Source organism: Chrysemys picta, chromosome 14, assembly GCF_011386835.1.
Source record: "Chrysemys picta bellii isolate R12L10 chromosome 14, ASM1138683v2, whole genome shotgun sequence".
NCBI classification, from domain to species: Eukaryota; Metazoa; Chordata; order Testudines; family Emydidae; genus Chrysemys; species Chrysemys picta.
Genome location: NC_088804.1, coordinates 39,325,421 through 39,346,670, shown reverse-complemented (window position 1 = coordinate 39,346,670; position 21,250 = coordinate 39,325,421). Strand labels below are relative to the sequence as shown.

Sequence of the window (21,250 nt, the reverse complement as noted above, 5' to 3'; positions counted from 1 at the left end):
GAAAAACCCTAAACCTCAAATTGCCAGAAGCTGGGACTAGATGTCATGGGATGGATCACTGTAAATTACCCTGTTCTGTTTATTTCCTCTGAAACATCTGGCACCGGCTGCTGTCAGAAAACAGTATATTGGGCTAGATGGCCCACTTGTCTAACGTAGTCTGGTGTTTTTTATGTTCTTAGGACTAGCCCATCACCACTGCAGACTTGGAGGGGCACCTCTTGAATCAATATTCTTGACATTTGAGCTACAGTTACTACCTTAAAACAAAAAATCTCAGTGTATAGTCTACTCTCACAAAACCCAAGCTGGGAAGCAGTGGCTAACTCCCTCCTTTAAATCAAGCAGGTCTGTCATGGCGGTCGCCTGAGGAAAGCTCACCTCCCAGGACTCAGTCAGGTTTCCATACGAGCTAAGTGACAGCACACTGAAATATATTTCACAGTCAGAATTACAAATCCATTCCAAACTTCCCTGGTGTTTAAAAGGGTTTGATACTGTATGGAAGAAGTTTATTCCTTTGCTCTAAGGGCTGCACTTCTTCTATTGCTAAATAGAGGGTGTTAGTCTCTAGAGTTGTCAGGTCAGTACCTGACACCAACATTAAATTCACACACACTGAGGGGAAAAACATTAAACAACTTTACAGGTGAAAGTCCATAACATGAAGGGAAGGAAACTATTGCACTCTATTGCTAGTCATTACAGTGCGTTTTACGGTCCAACCAATGTCCTTGCTCAGAAAAAATGTGGCAATTTGTTTCTTCCTTCCCTTCACTTCCCTTTCCCCACCTCCCTCCCCAAAAGACAGAGAAAGTTCAGCTAACTCATGTGAACAGGAAAAAGGGGGGTAACAGATGGAGCTGGTGAGAGAGTCTCTGAATGTTTGTGAATTATCTAGTGTTTTTATTGATCTAAACCTGACCCGTTTCATTAGTCAAAGGTCATTGACGGTCTTGAATATATTGAATACAAGGGTGCAGCCATTCTCCAACCTATACAGATTTTCTGGTACCAGGATTGAGACAACTAGTGTTTGTGATAATTTAGAACGGTTCTGTTGAGAACTGTAGCCTGTACATTTGCCTTAAAATTGTTATAATCCTGTGAGGAAAATCCTCAGGAGTTTAAATTTCTTCTTGGAAAACATCCTCTGCCCCATAAATTTTGTACTTGCTCAGCAAGAAATTAAGAATAACAAAAAGCAATAGTAATTCTTCTGGGGAGTGCAAAACAGCAATGTTTTGTGCTCCCCAAGCTGGATCAGCAGAGGGTGTAGCACAAAAAGCACTGCTCCCCGGTACCACATATATTGACATCAGTTAATGATGCTGGTGCTCGAGCAAACATTTCTTGGCCTCAAAAATCACTTTTGAAGATGAAGTTGTTTTCTGTGAAAACACTGTGAGTCAGCTGATCTTTGGCATCTAGGAAAGAATAATTTACATTTATATAGCGCTGGTCATCCCAAAAGAGCCACACCCCCTTTGCAAGCACGATAAACTGTATACTCTGCATGTGTGGGTTTGTGGAATAATGTCTTAAATAATATTTTCCACTCTGTTAAGTACACCTTGAATGAAAGGATCTCCCAGCACTTTACAAATAATAATAAAGTCTCACAACTGCCTATGTGGTGGGTAAATATCATTCTCATTTTACAGACTGAGAAGCTGAGGCATGGACAGGTTCATGACTTGCCCACAAGTACACAACTGTTACTCTGTAGTATAGCCAATAATAGAACCGAGAACACCTGACTCCCAGCCCCGTGATCTAAACACTACATAATGCTTCTCAGAACTGAACATGCTGGAGGATTTAGACTGGCAGAATGTAATTACTCAGACTGGAATCTGGCCAAGCCACCAGAAATAACAATCCTTTGCCTGTCAGATTGCCACAGTCTTTAATGACTGCACATGATTAGGACCACAGGTGATCAATCAGCCTTACAGCTCATTAGACAAACAGCACCTCCATAAGTTCAGCAACCCATTGCACCATGCAATGGCATTTGGCTCAGCATTGACTCAAAGAGAAAAAAAGCCACTGAGTCATCAACTGCAATTTCTGCAGCACTCTGGGTTTTCCTTGGAGATCCCCCATCTGGACATTGACCAGCTTATCCTGTAAGGTCTGATGAGATCAGAGCCCAGCTAGAATACCAAAAGGTGGCGATTGCTAAAATCAGGAGGAAAAAAAGCGGTTTCCCAGAAAATGAGGAACATCTGGAATCAAGATGTAAAAAACAAAACTGTACAGTCCTTGAGGATGTATTCCTAGTCTGGAGTGATGAGCCATAAATGGCTGTTCGCCATAGAAGCCCTTCCCCAAGGCCACATAATACAAGGCAGAAACTGCAGTGCAGGTTTACACCATGAGATGCACTGTTACAATCATTGTGGAGAGCAGGAGTTGCAAAGAGGACTTGTTTGTCTGTCTCTGCCTGGTTTACAGCCCTCCTCTTTCGCTTGCCAACTGGCAAATAAATAATCCTCTGGCATAGTTATTCAGATTATAATTGGCCAGTTGTGTCGTCAGTCGGCAGTGAATCCTGTCACAGAGCCGGGGAAGGTGTAGACACCTGCAGGATTCCAGAAAATGGGGACATCAATTTGGGGCCCGATTCAAAGCCCTTTAAAGTCTATGGAAAGACTTTAACTGACTTCAGTGGGAGCTATATCACGTCCTTTATTGCTAGAGAGAAATGAAACAGACATGTTTCCCCTTTCAGTACATCCCTTATTCAAAAGTACTACAGCAACAGCTCCAAGCGCTGCAGCCTGTAATAACGAAACTGATGCGTTAGGGGCTATTACTCCAGAACACGGCAGTAATTTTTGTGCCAGGCATTAAGTATGTTCAAGTACTTGGCAGTACCAGAGAGCACGTGAACGATGTAAGTGAATAATACAGCATATTTATCCTTACCGCTGCCAGGAAAAGTAAGGACGATAGCATTCAGGTAAGGGGCCCAAATAACATAGCAGGGAATGTCCATTTGATAATCTGACAGCAGGGAGTTAAGCTTCCAGAGGAGGTGCTGAGGAGATTCAAATATAAGGGTTCTGATCCTACACCTGATCCAACTTGCCCCCACTACTCCCATCTCCTTGGCCCATCCCCATACTTCCTCTCTGCCTGTAGCAACATCAGGAGCTGTCACCTGAATCGCTTGCCAGCTGGGGCTCCGAGTGGACAACCTTGCAAGACCCTCCAGCTAGGTCATGGATCCTGGGCTGACTTCAATGGCAGTTACTCCTATCCTGTGTGTTGCAAAGGCATGGGGTCCTTAGTGTTTCAAACCACCACTGCATCCGAGTGGGGAGACAACAGTCATCCTTAGCATTGGCAGAGTACTTTGTATCTTTAGCTGCAGTCTTCGATCCCCCATCCCCATGGGGGAGGATTTAAAATCCTTATATTTTATACAGAGTGGGAGGCCAAATGGCTGGTCCAAGATCACATAGGGCCTCATCTAAAGCCGGCTGCCTGCCATTGACATCACTGGGTTTTGGATCCGGCCCAGAGCGGGAGGAGCACTCGTATTTTTAGCTCCCAGGTCCATGCGCATACCCCTAAGCCAGGCTACCTGTCAGGTGAAACAAATGCAGACTGGAGACCGCCACCACCTCTTTGTTAGTGAATCGTTTCCTCTCTCTCCCTTGCCTTCTTCTGCCTCAGCTCATAAGAAGCCACCATGGACCAACCTGCCCTCTGCTGGCTTGAACAGTTTTAGGGGGTGAAATTGAAGGAAGGTGCTTTCATTGATGAAAAGCCCAGTTATCAAGAGACTTGGGAGAAAGAGGCAGCTCTGATCATTGAGTGATGGATAACTCCTTGTAGCCAAAGGGATATTGAGGATAAGAGTATATCAGAGGCAGGGAGATGACTGTGGGGGTCGACAGGATAGGGATATGGTAGGGAGCAGGGTCAGAGGAGAGAGAGAAGAAAATAGAGGCAAAACCAGAAAAACCGAAGGAAGAAGGACTCATCAGCCTTGTACTGCAAAGTTTCAGCATGGAGTAATGGCACAAGGGTATCCTTTGTTTTAGTCCCCAACTGAGTTCTTGCCATCTGTCTCTTTGCTGCTTTTCCCCTGAGGCCAGTGGCCCTAACTGGTTACATAGTGGCTACAAAATTCTCTAGACCAGCAGCACCAGAACTCTTGTGCGCCTCTGTGTCGGGACTGGAGGTAGCATGATGAACGAAGAGGACCATGTGATTTGATCCATATAGAAAGCAGATGTTTGGTTCCCCCATCCCGATTATGCCTCCCATGCAGCCACATTTCCAAAAGTTTCAGAGAAGCAGCCGTGTTAGTCTGTATCCGCAAAAAGAACAGGAGTACTTGTGGCACCTTAGAGACTAACACATTTATTAGAGCATAAGCTTTCGTGGACTACAGCCCACTTCTTCGGATGCATCCATGCATTGAAATCAGAGCTATGGAGGCCCAGCTTGTCTGAAAATCAAGCCCACAACTTTCAAGCTGGGCACCCAAAATCAGTGCCTACTTTTGAAAATGTTGGCCTTATTTCACAGACGAGCTCAGCTGCCCCTTCAACGTCTGACGCAGGAGAATGCAACCGAAAACAAAATGCATGTTCCAGGCCTAGTTGAGTTGCATCCTCCACAATAGCTCCCATCAACAGAGCATGCGCCTCCTCCTATCAAAATGTCCAGCAATCCCACTCATGCCTGCCCGCTCACGGGCCTGGTGCATTTCAGTTGAGTCCTTGAGCTAGTGTTTGGTTTGTAAATGAGCATGGGGGAGATGGCAGCATTATGGAAGTAACTGTTATTTCTCCATCTAGGGCACCTCCAGCCATTAATTTATAGGGTGAGGATATAATGATCCAGTATATTAAGTGTGAGTTGTTATTATTATTATTTTTTTTTTATTGGCAGCTCTGAAAGACCCCAATTAGGGGAGAAATCTTGGCTCCATTGAAGTCAGTGGCAAAACTCCCATTGACGTCAATGGGCTAGGATTTCCCTCTATAGTCCCTATTGTACTAAACATTATACCAACAACTACTGTAAAGTTTGTTCCCGCTCCAGAGAGCTCAGAATCTAATACTGATTCTTCACGAGGTGAAGCAAACATAAGATTCATTTTAACTTTTAATGTTTAAATGGAAACCACGTTGTTTCCTTGCAAATAAGATTAATAGGTATCCTGAAGCATTGTGCTTCTTGTCTGCAGAGTGCTGCTGCCCAGATACTCCTGAGCCCCCACAGTCCTCCTTTAAGTAGCAAAAAATGTTTGAATGCCTGGAAATTACAAAGGGAAAAGGATTCGTCCCAAAAAGCCACAGCAAGGGGAGGAGTCATTTGCAAAAGCAAAACCCTCTCTCAGCGTTTCAGTGTTGTTTATGGTCACTGGAGATCTAATGTACTAAATAGACAAAACAGATAAATAATCCAACCCAGCCATTAGGGAAAGTAAGATTAAAACATCTCTTTGAAGGCTGGTTTCTCAAGGAGCCTCGTTAGCGCAGTAGGTAGCGCGTCAGTCTCATAATCTGAAGGTCGTGAGTTCGATCCTCACACGGGGCAGCCTCAGTTTTTTTCCCCCGCCCCTGGCTGTTACATTTGTTATGCAGCTATTGCGAGCAAGGCGGCTCCTCCTTATCTGCAGGCAGAGGAGAGGCGATATCAAGAGTTTTTGCATTGCCGGGAGGAAGGACACGAGACCAGCAATGCAGCGGCCCTAAACTCCCTGCTTTCCAAGCAGCAAACAGGCGCTGCAGAGACTGTTGCAAAGAGCGGGTGGCAAGATCCCACCAGGGGAACCAGGAGGCGATGGTGCAGGGGGATCCGGGTTTTCCGCACCCCAGTTATACCGACAGAAGTTGATAGTAGTGTGAACCAGGGCTCAACAGTCAGGGGAGGAGGCAGACAGCGCCCAGCCCCGCAAAGCTGGTGTACAGGGCTGGCTGCTGGCTTGCAGGGTGAGCTGCTCAAGTGGGGAGAGGAAATCAGCCAGTGCGCAGAGCAGACTCTGGCCCCAGCTGCGGCTGGGGGGCTGGCACCCTGGGGTAATACAGATGTTCCCCTGAGTTCTGCTGCCTGCTGCAGAGGGGCAGTGCTGAGCTTGCAGAAGTCAGCTGGTGTGTCTGGCTCCTGGCCCTGGAGGAGGCAGGGGGGAGCTCCACGGGCCTAGCCCCCCAAGGCTGCCCTTGCTGAGGGCCATGACATGCACTTCCTTGGTGCTGCAGGGCTCATTACTCAGGGCCTGGGCTAAGAGTTATGATCAAATGTGCTAAGGAAACTTTCAAACAGAAGCCGGGGGGCTTTCCTGTGACCCTCAGTGAGAGGGTCCAGGTCCATAACAGCTGTTATAGACCCCATGAGTGAGAGGGGCCGGGTCTGTGTAACCGCTGGGGCGGGCTGTTATAGACCCCAGCGGGGAGAGGGGCCTGGTCTGTGTAACCCCTGGGACGGGCTGTTATAGACCGGGGGGGGGGGGAGAGGGGCTGGGTCTGTGTAACCCCTGGGGCAGGCTGTTATAGACCCCCGGGGGGGGGGAGAGGGGCTGGGTCTGTGTAACCCCTGGGGCAGGCTGTTATAGACCCCCGGGGGGGGGGGGGGAGAGGGGCTGGGTCTGTGTAACCCCTGGGGCAGGCTGTTATAGACCCCCGAGGGGGGAGGTGCCGGGTCTGTGTAACCCCCTGGGACGGGCTGTTATAGACCCCAGGGGGGAGAGGGGCTGGATCTGTGTAACCCCCTGGGGCGGGCTGTTATAGACCCCAGCGGGGAGAGGGGCTGGGTCTGTGTAACCCCCTGGGGCAGGCTGTTATAGACCCCAGGGGAGAGAGGGGCTGGATCTGTGTAACCCCCTGGGGCGGGCTGTTATAGACCCCAGCGGGGAGAGGGGATGGGTCTGTGTAACCCCTGGGACGGGCTGTTATAGACCCCAGGGGGGAGAGGGCCAGGTCTGTGTAACCCCTGGGACGGGCTGTTATAGACCCCAGGGGGGAGAGGGCCGGGTCTGTGTAACCCCTGGGACGGGCTGTTATAGACCCCAGGGGGGAGAGGGGCTGGGTCTGTGTAACCCCCTGGGGCAGGCTGTTATAGACCCCAGCGGGGAGAGGGGCTGGGTCTGTGTAACCCCTGGGGCGGGCTGTTATAGACCCCAGGGGGGAGAGGGGCTGGGTCTGTGTAACCCCTGGGACGGGCTGTTATAGACCCCCGGGGGGGGAGAGGGGCCGGGTCTGTGTAACCCCTGGGGCAGGCTGTTATAGACTCCCGGGGGGGGGGGGAGAGGGGCCGGGTCTGTGTAACCCCTGGGACGGGCTGTTATAGACCCCAGGGGGGAGAGGGCCGGGTCTGTGTAACCCCTGGGACGGGCTGTTATAGACCCCAGGGGGGAGAGGGCCGGGTCTGTGTAACCCCTGGGACGGGCTGTTATAGACCCCAGGGGGGAGAGGGGCCAGGTCTGTGTAACCCCCTGGGGCGGCTGTTATAGACCCCAGGGGGGAGAGGGCCAGGTCTGTGTAACCCCTGGGACGGGCTGTTATAGACCCCAGGGGGGAGAGGGGCCAGGTCTGTGTAACCCCCTGGGGCGGCTGTTATAGACCCCAGGGGGGAGAGGGCCGGGTCTGTGTAACCCCTGGGACGGGCTGTTATAGACCCCAGGGGGGAGAGGGCCGTGTCTGTGTAACCCCTGGGACGGGCTGTTATAGACCCCATGAGTGAGAGGGGCCGGGTCTGTGTAACCCCTGGGACGGGCTGTTATAGACCCCAGGGGGGAGAGGGGCTGGGTCTGTGTAACCCCTGGGGCAGGCTGTTATAGACCCCCCCGGGGGGGAGAGGGCCGGGTCTGTGTAACCCCTGGGATGGGCTGTTATAGACCCCAGGGGGGAGAGGGGCTGGGTCTGTGTAACCCCCTGGGGCAGGCTGTTATAGACCCCCGAGGGGGGGGGGGAGGGCCGGGTCTGTGTAACCCCTGGGACGGGCTGTTATAGACCCCAGGGGGGAGAGGTGCCGGGTCTGTGTAACCCCTGGGGTGGGGTGTTATAGACCCCAGGGTGGGAGAGGGCCGGGTCTGTGTAACCCCTCGGGCAGGCTGTTATAGACCCCAGGGGGAGAGGGCCGGGTCTGTGTAACCCCTGGGACGGGCTGTTATAGACCCCAGGGGGGAGAGGGCCGGGTCTGTGTAACCCCTGGGACGGGCTGTTATAGACCCCAGGGGGGAGAGGGGCCAGGTCTGTGTAACCCCCTGGGGCGGCTGTTATAGACCCCAGGGGGGAGAGGGCCAGGTCTGTGTAACCCCTGGGACGGGCTGTTATAGACCCCAGGGGGGAGAGGGGCCAGGTCTGTGTAACCCCCTGGGGCGGCTGTTATAGACCCCAGGGGGGAGAGGGCCGGGTCTGTGTAACCCCTGGGACGGGCTGTTATAGACCCCAGGGGGGAGAGGGCCGGGTCTGTGTAACCCCTGGGACGGGCTGTTATAGACCCCAGCGGGGAGAGGGGCCGGGTCTGTGTAACCTCCTGGGACAGGCAGGGGGAAATGGGGACTCAGTTTGAACGAGGTGGTAACACAGCCCATAAGGGGCGTGATGTGCCGCTCGCTGGGCGTGGTCGCTGGTTGTGGGCGTGTCACGCGGCGAGTGGGCGGGGTGAATGTGACGGCAGAGTTGGAGACGGTTAGTAGGTGTGGCAAAAGTGACAGTGGGCGTGGTTACGTCTGTAAGGGGCGTGTCGCCGTCTGTGGCGCGCCAGGGGTCAGCGCCCGAGCGCGGGTGGTGATTGGCTGAGCCCGCCGCTGGGCGGGCCCTGCGCGTGCGGGCCGCCGCCGGCAGCCACCCTCCGCCAGTCGCCGGCTGGCCATGGCGGTGTGCGCGCGGCTGTGCGGGGTGGGACCGTCGCGGGGCTGCCGGCGGCGCGGGGCGCAGCGGGAGCAGCGGCGGGAGGGCCCGGCTGACAGCGAGCCCGACACGGACGCCGAGGAGGAGCGGATCGAGGGAGCCCGGCTGGGACAAGGGGAAGCTCCGGCCTCGGCCCCGGCCGCCCGGGCCCCGCTCTCCCTGCTGGAGCTGCCCCCCGAGCTCCTGGTGCAGATCTTCGGCTCCCTGCCCGGCACCGACCTGCCCAGCCTGGCCCGGGTCTGCAGCACCTTCCGCCGCATCCTCCGCACCGACACCATCTGGCGGCGGCGCTGCCGGGAAGGTACCGCCCGGGGCCGGCGGGCACTGGATGGGCCAGGCCCGGGGAGGGGGCGCTGGGGATGAGGGGGAGCCATGGGCACTAGATGTGGGGATGTGGCATCTCTAGAGGGGCCAGGCCCAGGGAGGGGGCGCTGGGGATGAGGGGTCCCCATGGGGGCACTAGATGTGGGGATGTGGCATCTCTAGAGGGGCCAGGCCCAGGGAGGGGTCCCTGGGGATGAGGGGTCCCTGGGGATGAGGGGTCCCCATGGTGGCATTAGATGTGGGGATATGGCATCTCTAGAGGGGCCAGGCCCAGGGAGGTGGCACTGGGGATGAGGGGACCCCATGGGAGCACTAGATGTGGGGATGTGGCATTTCTAGAGGGGCCAGGCCTGGGGGAGGGGGTGCTGGGGACGAGGGGGTCCCTGTGGGGACACTGCATGGGGCTGACTCTGCAGGTGTGAGGCTCTGGAAAGGTCCACCAGGACAGGAAGCATGGGTGGAAGGTAGCCTCTGGGGGTGGACAGCTGAGGAGGGTAGGGGGCTGGGGGTAAAGTAGGGGCATCCTGGGATGTGGTATGTAGGAAGAGGTGGGGTGCTGACACTAGCTGCTGGGATTGGGCTCTGGGTTGGTTGCCAGCCCTGTAGCAAGGGGAATGGTACCAGGTTCTGGTTGGTGCTGGTGAGTGGGTCACAGCCCGGGTGCCAGCCCTCCCATCTTCCTAGGGCATCTCCCTACCACTTCCCCTGTAGAGACACCCTGCCGCATATTCAGTGACATGTCCATCTTCAGAGCCCCAGTCCTCTCCTACCAAAATGTAATGCATGCTTTTTACTCCTTGCCCTTTGCTTTGCAGGCACCCTACTGCCTGTCCCCTGTCTGCTAACCCAGCTGCCCTGACACCCTCCAAGTTGCCTAACTTGCTTCTGCTTCTCCTAGCATGGTACCCATCACATCTCTTGCTGTGTGGTGCATTTGTGGCCAGCTATGATGTCATATATATATATATTAACATTTTGGACCTGCCAGTGAGCGCATCTAATTGGAGTGTCTGAGCACGCTAGACAGCTGCACTCTGTGCCATCAAACAGGCAGGGCTCAGATGCATTAAGGATAACATCAGTGGCTGCAGGGGATGGATGGTTCCTTATCTGCACTTGAGGGCAGCTGAGGGTGCTTGTCAGAACTGATGGGAACCCATGGATCGCACAAAGCAGTGAAGACTGTTCCCAAGAAGTTGTAGACTGTTTTCTCAGCCTAGCATGATCCTTCTTGCCCAGGGATATAATTTTTGGGAGGAGACGGGGGGCGAAAATGTAGTATCCACTTTTTAATTGTTGTTAGAAGAGTGGGCAAGAAGAATCTATACCTGTATTGGTAAATTTCACACACAAATTGCTTCTAGATCATAAGGGTTTGGTTTTTGTGGGTTGTGGCCTTGGCAAAGTTCTCACATATGAGTATAACTAGTATTCATTTTATACAATGCCATTTGCTCTTTCTTATAACACAAAGAGACACTCAATAATATTAAAAGAAACCAGATTTAAAACTGATACAAGGAAGTGTGTCTCTTTAGACAACTCTTAAATGACCTGTGAATCTCACGGTCACGATGTATCATTGAGACCAAGAACTAGTCTCCTTTTCCTTTGAACGCTACTATGTATGATAAGAGCATCCACAGTTGCATTAGATAGGATTGAAAACTATTGTATATAACAACCCCTCCCTTCAGGCATAAACCAAACGGCATCTGGCAAGGTGTAGAAAGAAACTACTTCTCCTGACGCATTACGTAACTGTCCATTACAGTTCCTGGTTTTCTCTTAAGCATCTGATTCCGGCCACTGTCAGAGATAGGATGCTGAGTTAGATTGACCCCTGGTCTGATCCACTGGAGCACTTCCTATACCAAAAGCCTGCATGGTGCTTTAGACAGATCGGAGTCCGTCTCCTCCTGAGGAGTTCATGAAGTTCTCACAGCGTTGTCACTGTGACCTTAGGAATTAGACTTTAAACTCTTCATTCAGGAAATGCGGTTATGGTCTCCCCAGAAACTGTAATTTGGCCCTGTTCATGTGCTGTATATAGCATTTTGTGGTGCTGTATATAATGTCAATTATTTCACCTTTGTAGCTGTAATGTGGCTATTACCAATGGTGTGGGAACCGTAATCTTGAATTTTCAGACGGCACAAGTATAAAATCGCATCGATAACTTTGTGTTAGGGTAATTACTTCACCATCTCCTTGTCTCTTCTTAGTAGTACCATCGCATATATTCAAATAATGCTCTCCTTGTATACGAGAATATACATTCAAATAAATACACGCTCGGGGTTTAATTGAATTCCTGATCATAGGAATAAATCAGCTGCTTGGAAATGTGTGGAGTTCCATGCAGTGTTGTAGCCATGTCGGACTCATGTTCATATATGTGTATATCTGGAGCTCTGCATCTTCATATGTTGTCTCCATGTAGTAGTGAGTATAAGGTTGCATGACTTTTAAACCTCTATAAAGGAAGACAGAGTCCTAGGTAGGTGTGATATATAAAAATAAGCATCAGTTTGGGCTGAGAGCTAGCATATGACAATTTAGGCAGAAAAGTATCATTTTTGTGAAATTATAAGGGCCTAGAAATAGAGCAAAGGGGTGAATTCAATTCAATAACATGCTCCTATTCCTAACAATAACATATTAACTCTGAACACATCACAGATCTGTACTTCCTGATTACAGTTGTGCAAGTCTGCCGCCTTGGTTGCTTGTGTGGTTATTACTTGTGCATGCACAAATGGTCATTTAAACAAGGGACAGATGGTTGTGCAAGTGCTTTAAACAACACTTTCTCTGCTAAGAATGCAGTGCTACATAATTGTCTTTTTTTACCTTTGATTTTCGTGCATACTTGCTTTTGTCATGAGATCACTGCTGTGGATCAAGGGTTATAAATGGCCCTAACTTTGTAGCCCTAGACTATAATTAAAAATGTAAATCAGTCCACTCAACCAAATGTGTTTTGACACCTTGGTTTAGTGTGATTGCAGGCACACTCAATTTTATTGCAGTCCCTGGAGCAGTATTTGGAGTAGGGGGGATTCCCCCCTTCAGGCTTCAGGCAGTTGCCTTTGGCTCTGACTTTGAAATTGGAGAATAAATGTGGAGAAACATTAGCTAGTTATGCAACATTTGTAGCCAGATACTTTTGGGATGATGCCCTTTTATCGTTGTGACTGTTTGGGATAAACTGTTTCTCTGACCTGTTTGTTTGGCAAGAGGAGTGTTGCAATCACTTTCCTACGCACTCTGGCTTTTGACTTGACTTACCTTGATTAACCCATGACCATATACGCTTGTAGTTTAAGTGGTCACTAGTTTTATATTGAAATAACACACCACATCAGGTCACCTGTCTAAGAAATTTCACTGATGGTTCATAGTAACCAGATCTAGAATTCACAAATTTAAAACACCCTAATGTTTTGTTTTTGTTTAAACGGGGTTGGGGAGAAAATATAAATTGTTAAATAGTCATCATGGGGCAGGCTTTGTGTTACATTTAGCACCTGTAGATTAGTCTTTTGTAGATCTCAGAACACTTTACAAGGGTGGGCATCTGTTCTACAGATGTGGAAGCTGAGTCGCATGGGGGGTGGCAGGGAAGAGTGGGGGAGTGATCTAGAGCTGTGAATAGAAGCCAGGTCTCCCCATTCCCAGTGCAAAATGCTTTTCACTGACCCCCTCTGATTGCGTGCTGAACGACGTGTCTGGCCTGGCCGTGGTCTGTGCATCCATGCTAGGCCTACAGCCACTTCTCAGCACCTTATCGTATACAGTCTTTCGGGCTGCTAATGTTGTGCTTATGTAGGCATAGAATTAAAAGACTTAGTTGCCAGTAACAGTTAGCCTTAGTGTGGCTTAAAAGTGGAGAATGAAGTTTGGTGTTCTTGGTTCTTGCGTCTGACGAAATGGGTATTCACCCACGAAAGCTTATGCTCCAGTACTTCTGTTAGTCTACAAGATGCCACAGGACTCTTTGTCACTTTTTACAGATCCAGACTAAAATGGCTACCCTTCTCATACTTGGTTCTTTAGGTTCACAAATATGTTTTTTGTGTAAAGACATTACCTTACCTGCTCCAGTGTCTGTTTCCTTGCTCGCTACTAAAGACTTGCTTGAAAAGCACTTCCAAAGTCTTCATGACTTTTCAGGAGGGTAGTGGCAATACCTGCTGCAATTCCAATTCTTTACTGTAGGAAAAATTTAGTTGTGGGGAGGGTAGAGAACATAAGGTGCAGAAACGGATATAATCGGGGGGAGGAGAAATGCAAACAGAAAATTGCAGAATAAGATGTGCTATGATCTATTATAGAAGAGAAGGTAGAGTGAAACCAGGAAGGGAAGAGCATTATATAAAAGCAAAAGATATAGTACACTGCACTTACAAATATGTAAACTAGGAAGCTGACAATGTTACGCTTAAGTGCAGGCCATAATAAACAGTGCACTGTCTAATACTTTAAATTCCACAGGGCATGGCAACGCTGGTATATTTATCATGTGTTGAGTAAATCTTCAAAGTCCTGCCTGTGAACCTAAGAGAACAACCTTCCTAGCTAGTAGAATGAGAATTTCATAACCAAGTTCTAGCTTTCCTTTTGAAGTAGGATTATGAGCAGCCACTCTCACTGTGGTTGTGAATTTTCATCCATATTAACGAGTTAGAACATTTTCAATATTTAATTTCCTTGGTGAACTGGCGCATTGAGAATTTCCCTTAAAAGAGCCTTAATTGCAGTGAAGCAGGATTTACTGGAAATCTCCCATTTGATTGTCAGGGAAAGCAAAACAGTATTTTTTTTCTGTAGCTGAATTGTCGCATTACATAGCTCTTAACCTCCCCTTTATCCTTTCCAGCATCAAGAATAAATAGTGCTGTCCATGTACTGGCGAGCTTTCTTGCCATTAATAATAGTTGGGATTTGGATGTGGGAGTGGTAGGGGAGTTCGGTCTTCACAATCTGTAATTTCATACCTTTCACCACCATGACAGCCCTTCAAGAAAAAACTGAAGTGTTCTATCCATCCACTGTTAAGCAAAGCCAGTATGGGCTTTTGGTTGTAGTTTAGATCACGGAGTAGACCAGGATTATGACTTGTAGGAATTTCACCAGCTAAGATTACATTCTCGCTAGCAAACAAGATGAGATTCTTGCAGGATTTACATGGCTAATGTCAGATGGCAATGAAAATTGCACTGGAATTGTTTTTAGGAAGCTGCTAATGTTTGAGAAGACGCTGACTCTTTTGGGAAAGATCCAGTAAACCCAAACTGTGAAACTTGTAAAATACACCAGACCTAGTGATAGTTCTGCTTTTAGGTAGTCTCTCTGTCTCCTACTAGTTAACAAGGCCACTTGTTGGAAACCAGGATCTTTGTTCCATTGGATGATTTTTTCCCAACTTACGTCGTGATTTCTGTGTATGACGATCCGTGTTTCCACGAGTTCAGACTGAATTGTCACCTCTTAGATACTACAGTGATGAGCATTTGAGAATTTTGGGGCATCAGGAGCAGGTGACCCGGAGGAAGAGAGAATGTTATCCCACAAATATCCTGACTAATAAAGAACAAAACAGAAAAATGTCATTTGGGCAGAATTGTCTTGATTTGGGGAACCTATGTAGAACTTAGGAATTCTGATAAATTCTATGAAGTTATTACTGGGGTTCACGGAAAGGGCGCGTTTACGCTACAGGGATAGTCTGAGGGGTCAGCACTGGTACAGTTGTTGCGGGGAGGATGCCAAAGAGAAGATCCACACCCTAAGAGTGCACCTAGAGACCTTAAGTCAGTGGCAGTACCTGGACTCTGTTCAGACTGTAGGGGCTTAAAACACCTGCAGGATTTGGTGGTGGCATCCCCACATAGCAGTCTGGTGAGTGGCCAAAAGAAGCGCTCAGCTGGACCTGTGACATCCCTGTGTGGTTCCCCCCCCCCCCCCCAATGCAGTCTCTGACTTCAGATGACCGTATCCAGTTTAATCTAGCTGCATTGCTTGCTGCAGAAAGTGTGTGGCCTGACATTAGTGGCCCCATGGCTGGCTTTGTAGGCAGGTGAAGTTCTTTAGTATAAGAACCAGCTGTTCTCCAAACTCCAGGCTGTGACAACATTGCTTCTTGCCTCTCCTGAAGGCCTGTAATTTTCTGAATCAGAGATCAGCTGCAAAAGCCTATTGCTTTTAACATGTCCCTGATATTATTATCAAACGAGACACAGGGTAGCATTAAAAGCAGTATAATGTCTGATAGACTGGCGGGAGGGACATTGGATCATTTGTGGGGTGGGTCCACATTTCCAGCGTTGAGTTCGCAAATCTGCAGAATTGCTGCATACGTTCAGTTGGCTCTTGGCCAGCACTAAAATAGCTTGTTTTGTGCTAGGCTGGAAGTGCGTTCCTGGAAGCTTGGCTGTCTGCTCACTAGCTAATTGTACTCCCTCTCATCTCCCATCCTAAACAACTAGGGCTTCATCCTGCTCGTGCTGATGGCAGTGGCAAGCTTCCACTCACATCAATAGAAGTTTTTAGGGAGGGGAATCTGTTTTCCCTCTTATCCCCTTCCGGTCTTTATTCAACTCGCTTCTCATAGCAAGAGACTGTTCACATTCATTCCTGCAGTAACCCAAGTCAACCTTCCAAAACACATGTGGTCTTGTGTGTGCTCTGTCAAGCTACATTGCATACCCTAGTAAAACATGTATGTACATAGAGCATATGTATAGTATTGAGTTGAGCCAGACAGATGTCTGCTTTCTCTCATTTGGCCTATAATTGAAATCAGAGTACAGAGCAAGTTCTTAGGAATAGATACCGGTAACAGGCAGCAATAGTTAATCATAAATTCAAGGAAGCTTGATGGACACTGTCCCTGGTGTGAGGGTGGGTTTCAGATCAGATGGCTTCCCTGGGGTTCTTTAAGGACCTACTTGGTATCAGATATCTAGCAGGTGCGGGGAGCTATCAGGTGCTTTAATCTTCTGCTAAAGGAATCTGGTGTCTGATTTTTGGCAGGTGCATGTGAGGTTTTCAGAGTGTGGATTTTCCCTGCTGAGGACTAGGAGGGTTTCTGCAGCTGATCTGCTTTTGGCACTAAGCTCTGTTTTTGTTGCTGTTTGATATGTTTTTCCCTCTTCCCTTGGTGTTACAGGATTTCTTTCCTTGAATTGTTTGCTAGTACTTGTCTGCTATATTTTTAGGAATTCAAGTTTAATGCTTGCCTTCTGAACCTGCACTGAAGTCTCTCATTTCCTGCTTTAAAGTTACTTTTAAAAATTTGAAAAGGCTTTTATGATCCCTGTATCACTAACAGAACGTATTGAAAACAAAATAGTCAAAGGCATCTGCAAAGAATGGACCAATTTCAGTCTGATTTATTGGCAAGTGTATTTGTACATGCAGACACGTTACGTTCTCTTAACAATCTGGGGCTATGAAACAGATTTATTCTTTTAAAATAATCTTAGCTGTAGATCTTTCAGGACTCTGAAATGGGGCCATTTTCCGTGAGTCTTAATAAACCCTTTTGCTTGTTGGACAAATTAGTGGGAGTAAATAAGTTCTAGTTGCAATGATAGTTTGCTCTACTGACAAAGATTCCCAGCTTGGATGGGTTATTTTCCCCACTTCATGCCACCACCTATTCTATGTGTAAGTGTCTGTAATTTATCAGCAAGGAATTGTCACAATATATTGCCAGCAGCCATCACTTGTAAAATGTACTAGGGAATCTGAGAATCTAGTCTGGAAAGAAATGCCATCCAACTTTCCTCTAGTGCAGGGGTTGGCAACGTTCGGCACGCGGCTCACCAGGGAAAGCACCCTGGTGGGCCGGGCCAGTTTATTTACCTGCTGACGCGGCAGGTTCGGCCGATTATGGCCCCCACTCACCGAGGTTCGCCGTCCTGGGCCAATGGGGGCGGTGGGAAGCGGCGCGGGCCGAGGGATGTGCTGGCCGCGGCTTCCCGCCGCCCCCATTGGCCTGGGATGGCGAATCGCGGCCAGTGGGGGCCGCGATTGGCCGAACCTGCCGCGTCAGCAGGTAAATAAACTGGCCCGGCCCGCTAGGGTGCTTACCCTGGCGAGCTGCGTGCCAAACGTTGCCGACCCCTGCTCTAGTGCTTCTGGGGAACAGCAACAAGAATATTTGCTAACAAATACAGCAATTTGCAAGATTGTTCTTTAAATAAAATAGATTGGATTGAATTTAAAGCTGCCTAAATTCTTGCTGCAGTTGTAGGTAACCTGGAGCTCTGTGGACAGGCCAAAACCTTTTCACACAATCACTCATTTTATTACCTCTTAACCCCTTTCTGTCTGTCACTGCAGAGTATGGCGTCTGCGAGAACTTACGGAAACTGGAGATCACAGGAGTGTCCTGTCGAGATGTCTATGCCAAACGTAAGTAGTGAAGTCAGTGCAGGTCTGTATGCTCCTGTTCTTGTTTAGTTCCATTTTTAAAAGTGAATTTGCACTGAATCTTTATCCTGGGCATTTGAAACAGACTCTGTATTTTGTGGCAGAGATTTCATCTCTAAAGCTGTAACGAGTTTGACTACCACAGCACTTTAATGCCAGACAGATATCAAGAATCGCTGTTGCCTCTCAATACCCCTTTGATTGGAAGAAACCAGAGAGTCTGAGGGTTTCTGGAAATAGCTATTAGTTTGTGGCTAGCGTGTTTAGCAACTGGTAACCGCTCACCCAAATCTGAGGACAGTTTTTAATCTGTCAGTAGGATTTTAAAAGTATCTTCAACTGTTTGGTTTGCCCCTTTCTGGCCAGTGGGTAACCTGTATTCATCAGAGCAGGCTTTATCTTTGTAGGTCCTCTGAAACCATGTTCCACGCCTTTCCCCCAATGTAAGCAGCTTCTGTCCACCATCACTCTACTGTGCCTGGGCTTCCCCTTAGGGGAAGGTCAGGGCAATGATTCTCTGTGGAACACCTATTGCAACTTGACACACACAGAGGGGGATGGGGAGGTTATCTGTTCCTTTACTCTCATCACCCTGCCCCCTACATTCCAAACCACCTCATGCAGGAGAAAGGGGACCCGACTGTCCTGGGTCTATACAGAAGTGCCGACACTTGTGTGATCCGTGGTACCTGGGGCAGCCCTCACTGGAAATGCCAAGGTCAGAGCAGGCTGCAAAAGGGAGAGCAGATATTCCCAAGACTGGTGGGTAACACTGAAGTTAAACTCCCCAACCAGACTCAAACTGTGCTTCTCATCCTCCACACTGGTTATCAAGAAGCAAAAAAGAAATCACACTGCCCCCTTTATTGCATTCCAGTTCTCTGGCTCCCAATCACCATCTAGGTCCAGTTCACTGAGAAGTTATTTAAAATAACTCTGCTCACATATACAGAATGTTCTTCTCACCCCAAAGGGTCAGCCATGTTACCAGGTCAGTATAGGTTTGGATCTTACCCAAAATACCACTCTGCCAGCCAATCCTTTAGTGTCGAAAACTAAAGGTTTATTATAAAGAAAGAAGAGAGATGTTAATGGTAAAACAGTCACATACATCCAAAGACTTCAAAGTCCATATATCAGGTTCCTAGCAGTATTGGTGACTTTGCTGGCTTGCAAGTCCCTCTGGGACACATCCACAGCTCGGATGGGTCATTCAGTCTTTTGTTCAGAGCATCAGTTTGTAGCAAAATTCCTTCAGAGGTAAGAAACACGATTGAAGACGTGGAGAAGATGCAGCTGCCCTTTATAGTCTTTTGCTCGTTACACTTTTATAATCTTGATATTCATAATATCCTCGAGGGTCCCCCAGATTCCATACAGCGTCACAACTCGTCTCCAGGACACCTCTCCAAATAAGCAGCCGCAGCCCATGCATTATGATGAATGTTGCCACTTGCATGTGAGTGCTTTACAAACACACATTCCTTGGTCAGCACAAGCCCCCTGGGAGGTAGGGGAGTTTCATCCCCATTTTACGGGGGGTGGGGGAGAACAGGCAGATTAGGGACTTGACCCCGAACTGGCATTTGAATAGAGGAGTCCCCTGCCTAGCAAGATCAAGCTGCCTCTCGTGCCAACGGGTCAGAGGCTACATTGGCTGTTTATCACAGGGGCTAGTTCAGCTGCAGGTACCAGCTGAGAGAGGGCTTGCGACAGCCCCAGCAGCAGCCTGGATGACACAAGCCCCGCAGTAGTGAATTGATCTGTCTGTGGGACCCAGGCATTTCCTGGATCCCAAAGGCTGATGCTGAATCAGTCTAGCAGGGGCTGGAACAACCCAGGATCTTTAGGAAATCAGCAGTGACAAACCGTTGGCTCCAGTGGATGGTCTACGGTCCCGCGGCCCTTTACAAGAAGCAGGGCTCAGCTTGTTAAAAATGAAAGCGTTTGTCTTCGTAGGTCACCGGAGTGAGAGTCCTGAGTGCGCTTTGCTGGCCCCAGGATGTCTGGCTCCTTTCAAATGGACCTTGTGCTTTATCTGACTGTCAGAGGCAGTGGTAGCCTGGTGCATTGAACCTCGTGTTTGGAGCCCGGAATCCTGAATTCTGATCCCAGCTCTGAGACCACTGCTGTGTGGCCTTGCCCAAGTAACTTCACCTCCCCATGCCTCAGTTTCCCTATCTGTAAAATGGGAATGGTACCACTTACCTCCCTGGGAGACCATGCAGGGGAACTCGAGTGTATGCAATGCTTTGAAAATGTCTGTAAGGAAACCTCAGTCACGTCAGACCCTTCTTTGCTGTGCAGTGTGACTTTTCATCATAGCCAGATGGTGGTATAGTTACAAATTATCTATTAATCATGTACCTGATATGGTCCTGTTTTTGCAACTTTTCCCACTGCTTCTTTACACTTCAAAGCACCTCTTAATATGTTTAACATCTTTAGTCTCCTTCCTCTGCAATAGGTCGTTGGTGAGCATTAGCACCGTAGAACATAGTGTTTTCCCTGTAGAAAGCATGCCACAGACTCTATTCCATTTGTAAATAAAGAATCTCTTACCACACATCTGAATCCTGACCTGTGCATTTCTCCAGACTTCTGCAGAGTCAGACCATTGGTCAGCTCATTCCTCCTTTCCTGAACCTTACCCTGGTTTGCAGGGATATGAAATCCTTGGCTTGCCATCAGTATAGATTCAACAAACATCTCTGTTTACAAACCTACTGGTACTTTCCTGCTTAGCTTTCCTGCAAGGCTTGCCCGGCGGTGTGTCCTCGGTCTGTAGTGTCATGCAGAACTCTTTAGTTACAGCAACATTTATTTGGAACTCTTGGCAGAATTCAGGCTTGAAGGTGCAAACAATGAATGTTTGTTCTATTCTACATGCTACACTAAGACAATTGGGAATAAAGCCAAACCCAAGAATTTAGAGGGCATAATGAAACCGATGCTAGATGGTGTTTTCAAAACAATGAGCTGGATTGAAGAGTGAAAAGAGCAAAAAGCCTTTGGTTGCTCTTGTCCTGCATAGACTGAGAGAAGCTCAGACTTCACTCGGAATTTGTTTGGTGACATCGATAACTTATGAGGGAATCGTAAAATGTGCCGAATTCTTCTGAGTGGCTGATCTGGGCTGGGGGCTGAAGAAGTGCGTCTTAAGTCAACAAGGGACTTGACCTTCCTGTCTGGTTGGTTCAGATTAACGTTATGTGATGGTCAGAGGGGAATCAACTTCTCTGGTACTTACCCTGCTGTGTCTGTCCAGGTATAAATCCACGAGTGAAGTCGGGGCGTTTTATGAAAATCCTTCCCGACTACGAACACATGGAGTACAGAGATGTTTACACCTGCCGTACGTACCTCCCATTAGCAAATGCTTTCTGCACTGAGCACACACGAGGCGCTGCATGGCGTGTGAAGTTACTGCGAGCAGCTACCTCGGGGGCAGAATAAGGAGAGCTGTCAGCCAGGCTTTCCCGTGACTTGGTTCTCATGCACTTTGTTCTACCCTCTAAGGTGACACCTTAGGTAGTTGTAACATAGGGATAACAGTACTCACCCCTCTGGTGAAGTGCTTGGAGTTAGGCGAGCATCCTTTCCAG

General features: G+C 48.8%; 1 protein-coding gene and 1 non-coding gene across 5 annotated transcripts in view; both read left to right on the top strand.

The window, feature by feature from the left end:
- The first annotated feature begins 5,492 nt into the window (after nt 1-5,492).
- On the top strand, nt 5,493-5,565 carry TRNAM-CAU (transfer RNA methionine (anticodon CAU)). Its single transcript has one exon. It is a non-coding gene; the product is annotated as a tRNA-Met (tRNA).
- Nucleotides 5,566-5,685: 120 nt separating this feature from the next.
- FBXO31 (F-box protein 31) overlaps nt 5,686-21,250 on the top strand; it is a 40,393-nt gene continuing 24,828 nt past the window's right edge. For 2 of the 4 annotated variants that reach the window (XR_010592619.1, XM_065567306.1), the window contains exons 1-3: nt 8,777-9,180; nt 17,556-17,627; nt 20,914-21,000. Coding sequence is in view for 2 of the 4 variants with exons in the window: in XM_065567306.1 (XP_065423378.1) it covers nt 8,841-9,180; nt 17,556-17,627; nt 20,914-21,000 (499 nt within the window). In the remaining 2 variants the exon portion in view is untranslated. Of the gene's footprint in view, nt 5,961-8,776; nt 9,181-17,555; nt 17,628-20,913; nt 21,001-21,250 lie in introns of those variants that run through there. The other 2 variants (XM_065567308.1, XM_065567307.1) reach the window with 2 other exon arrangements.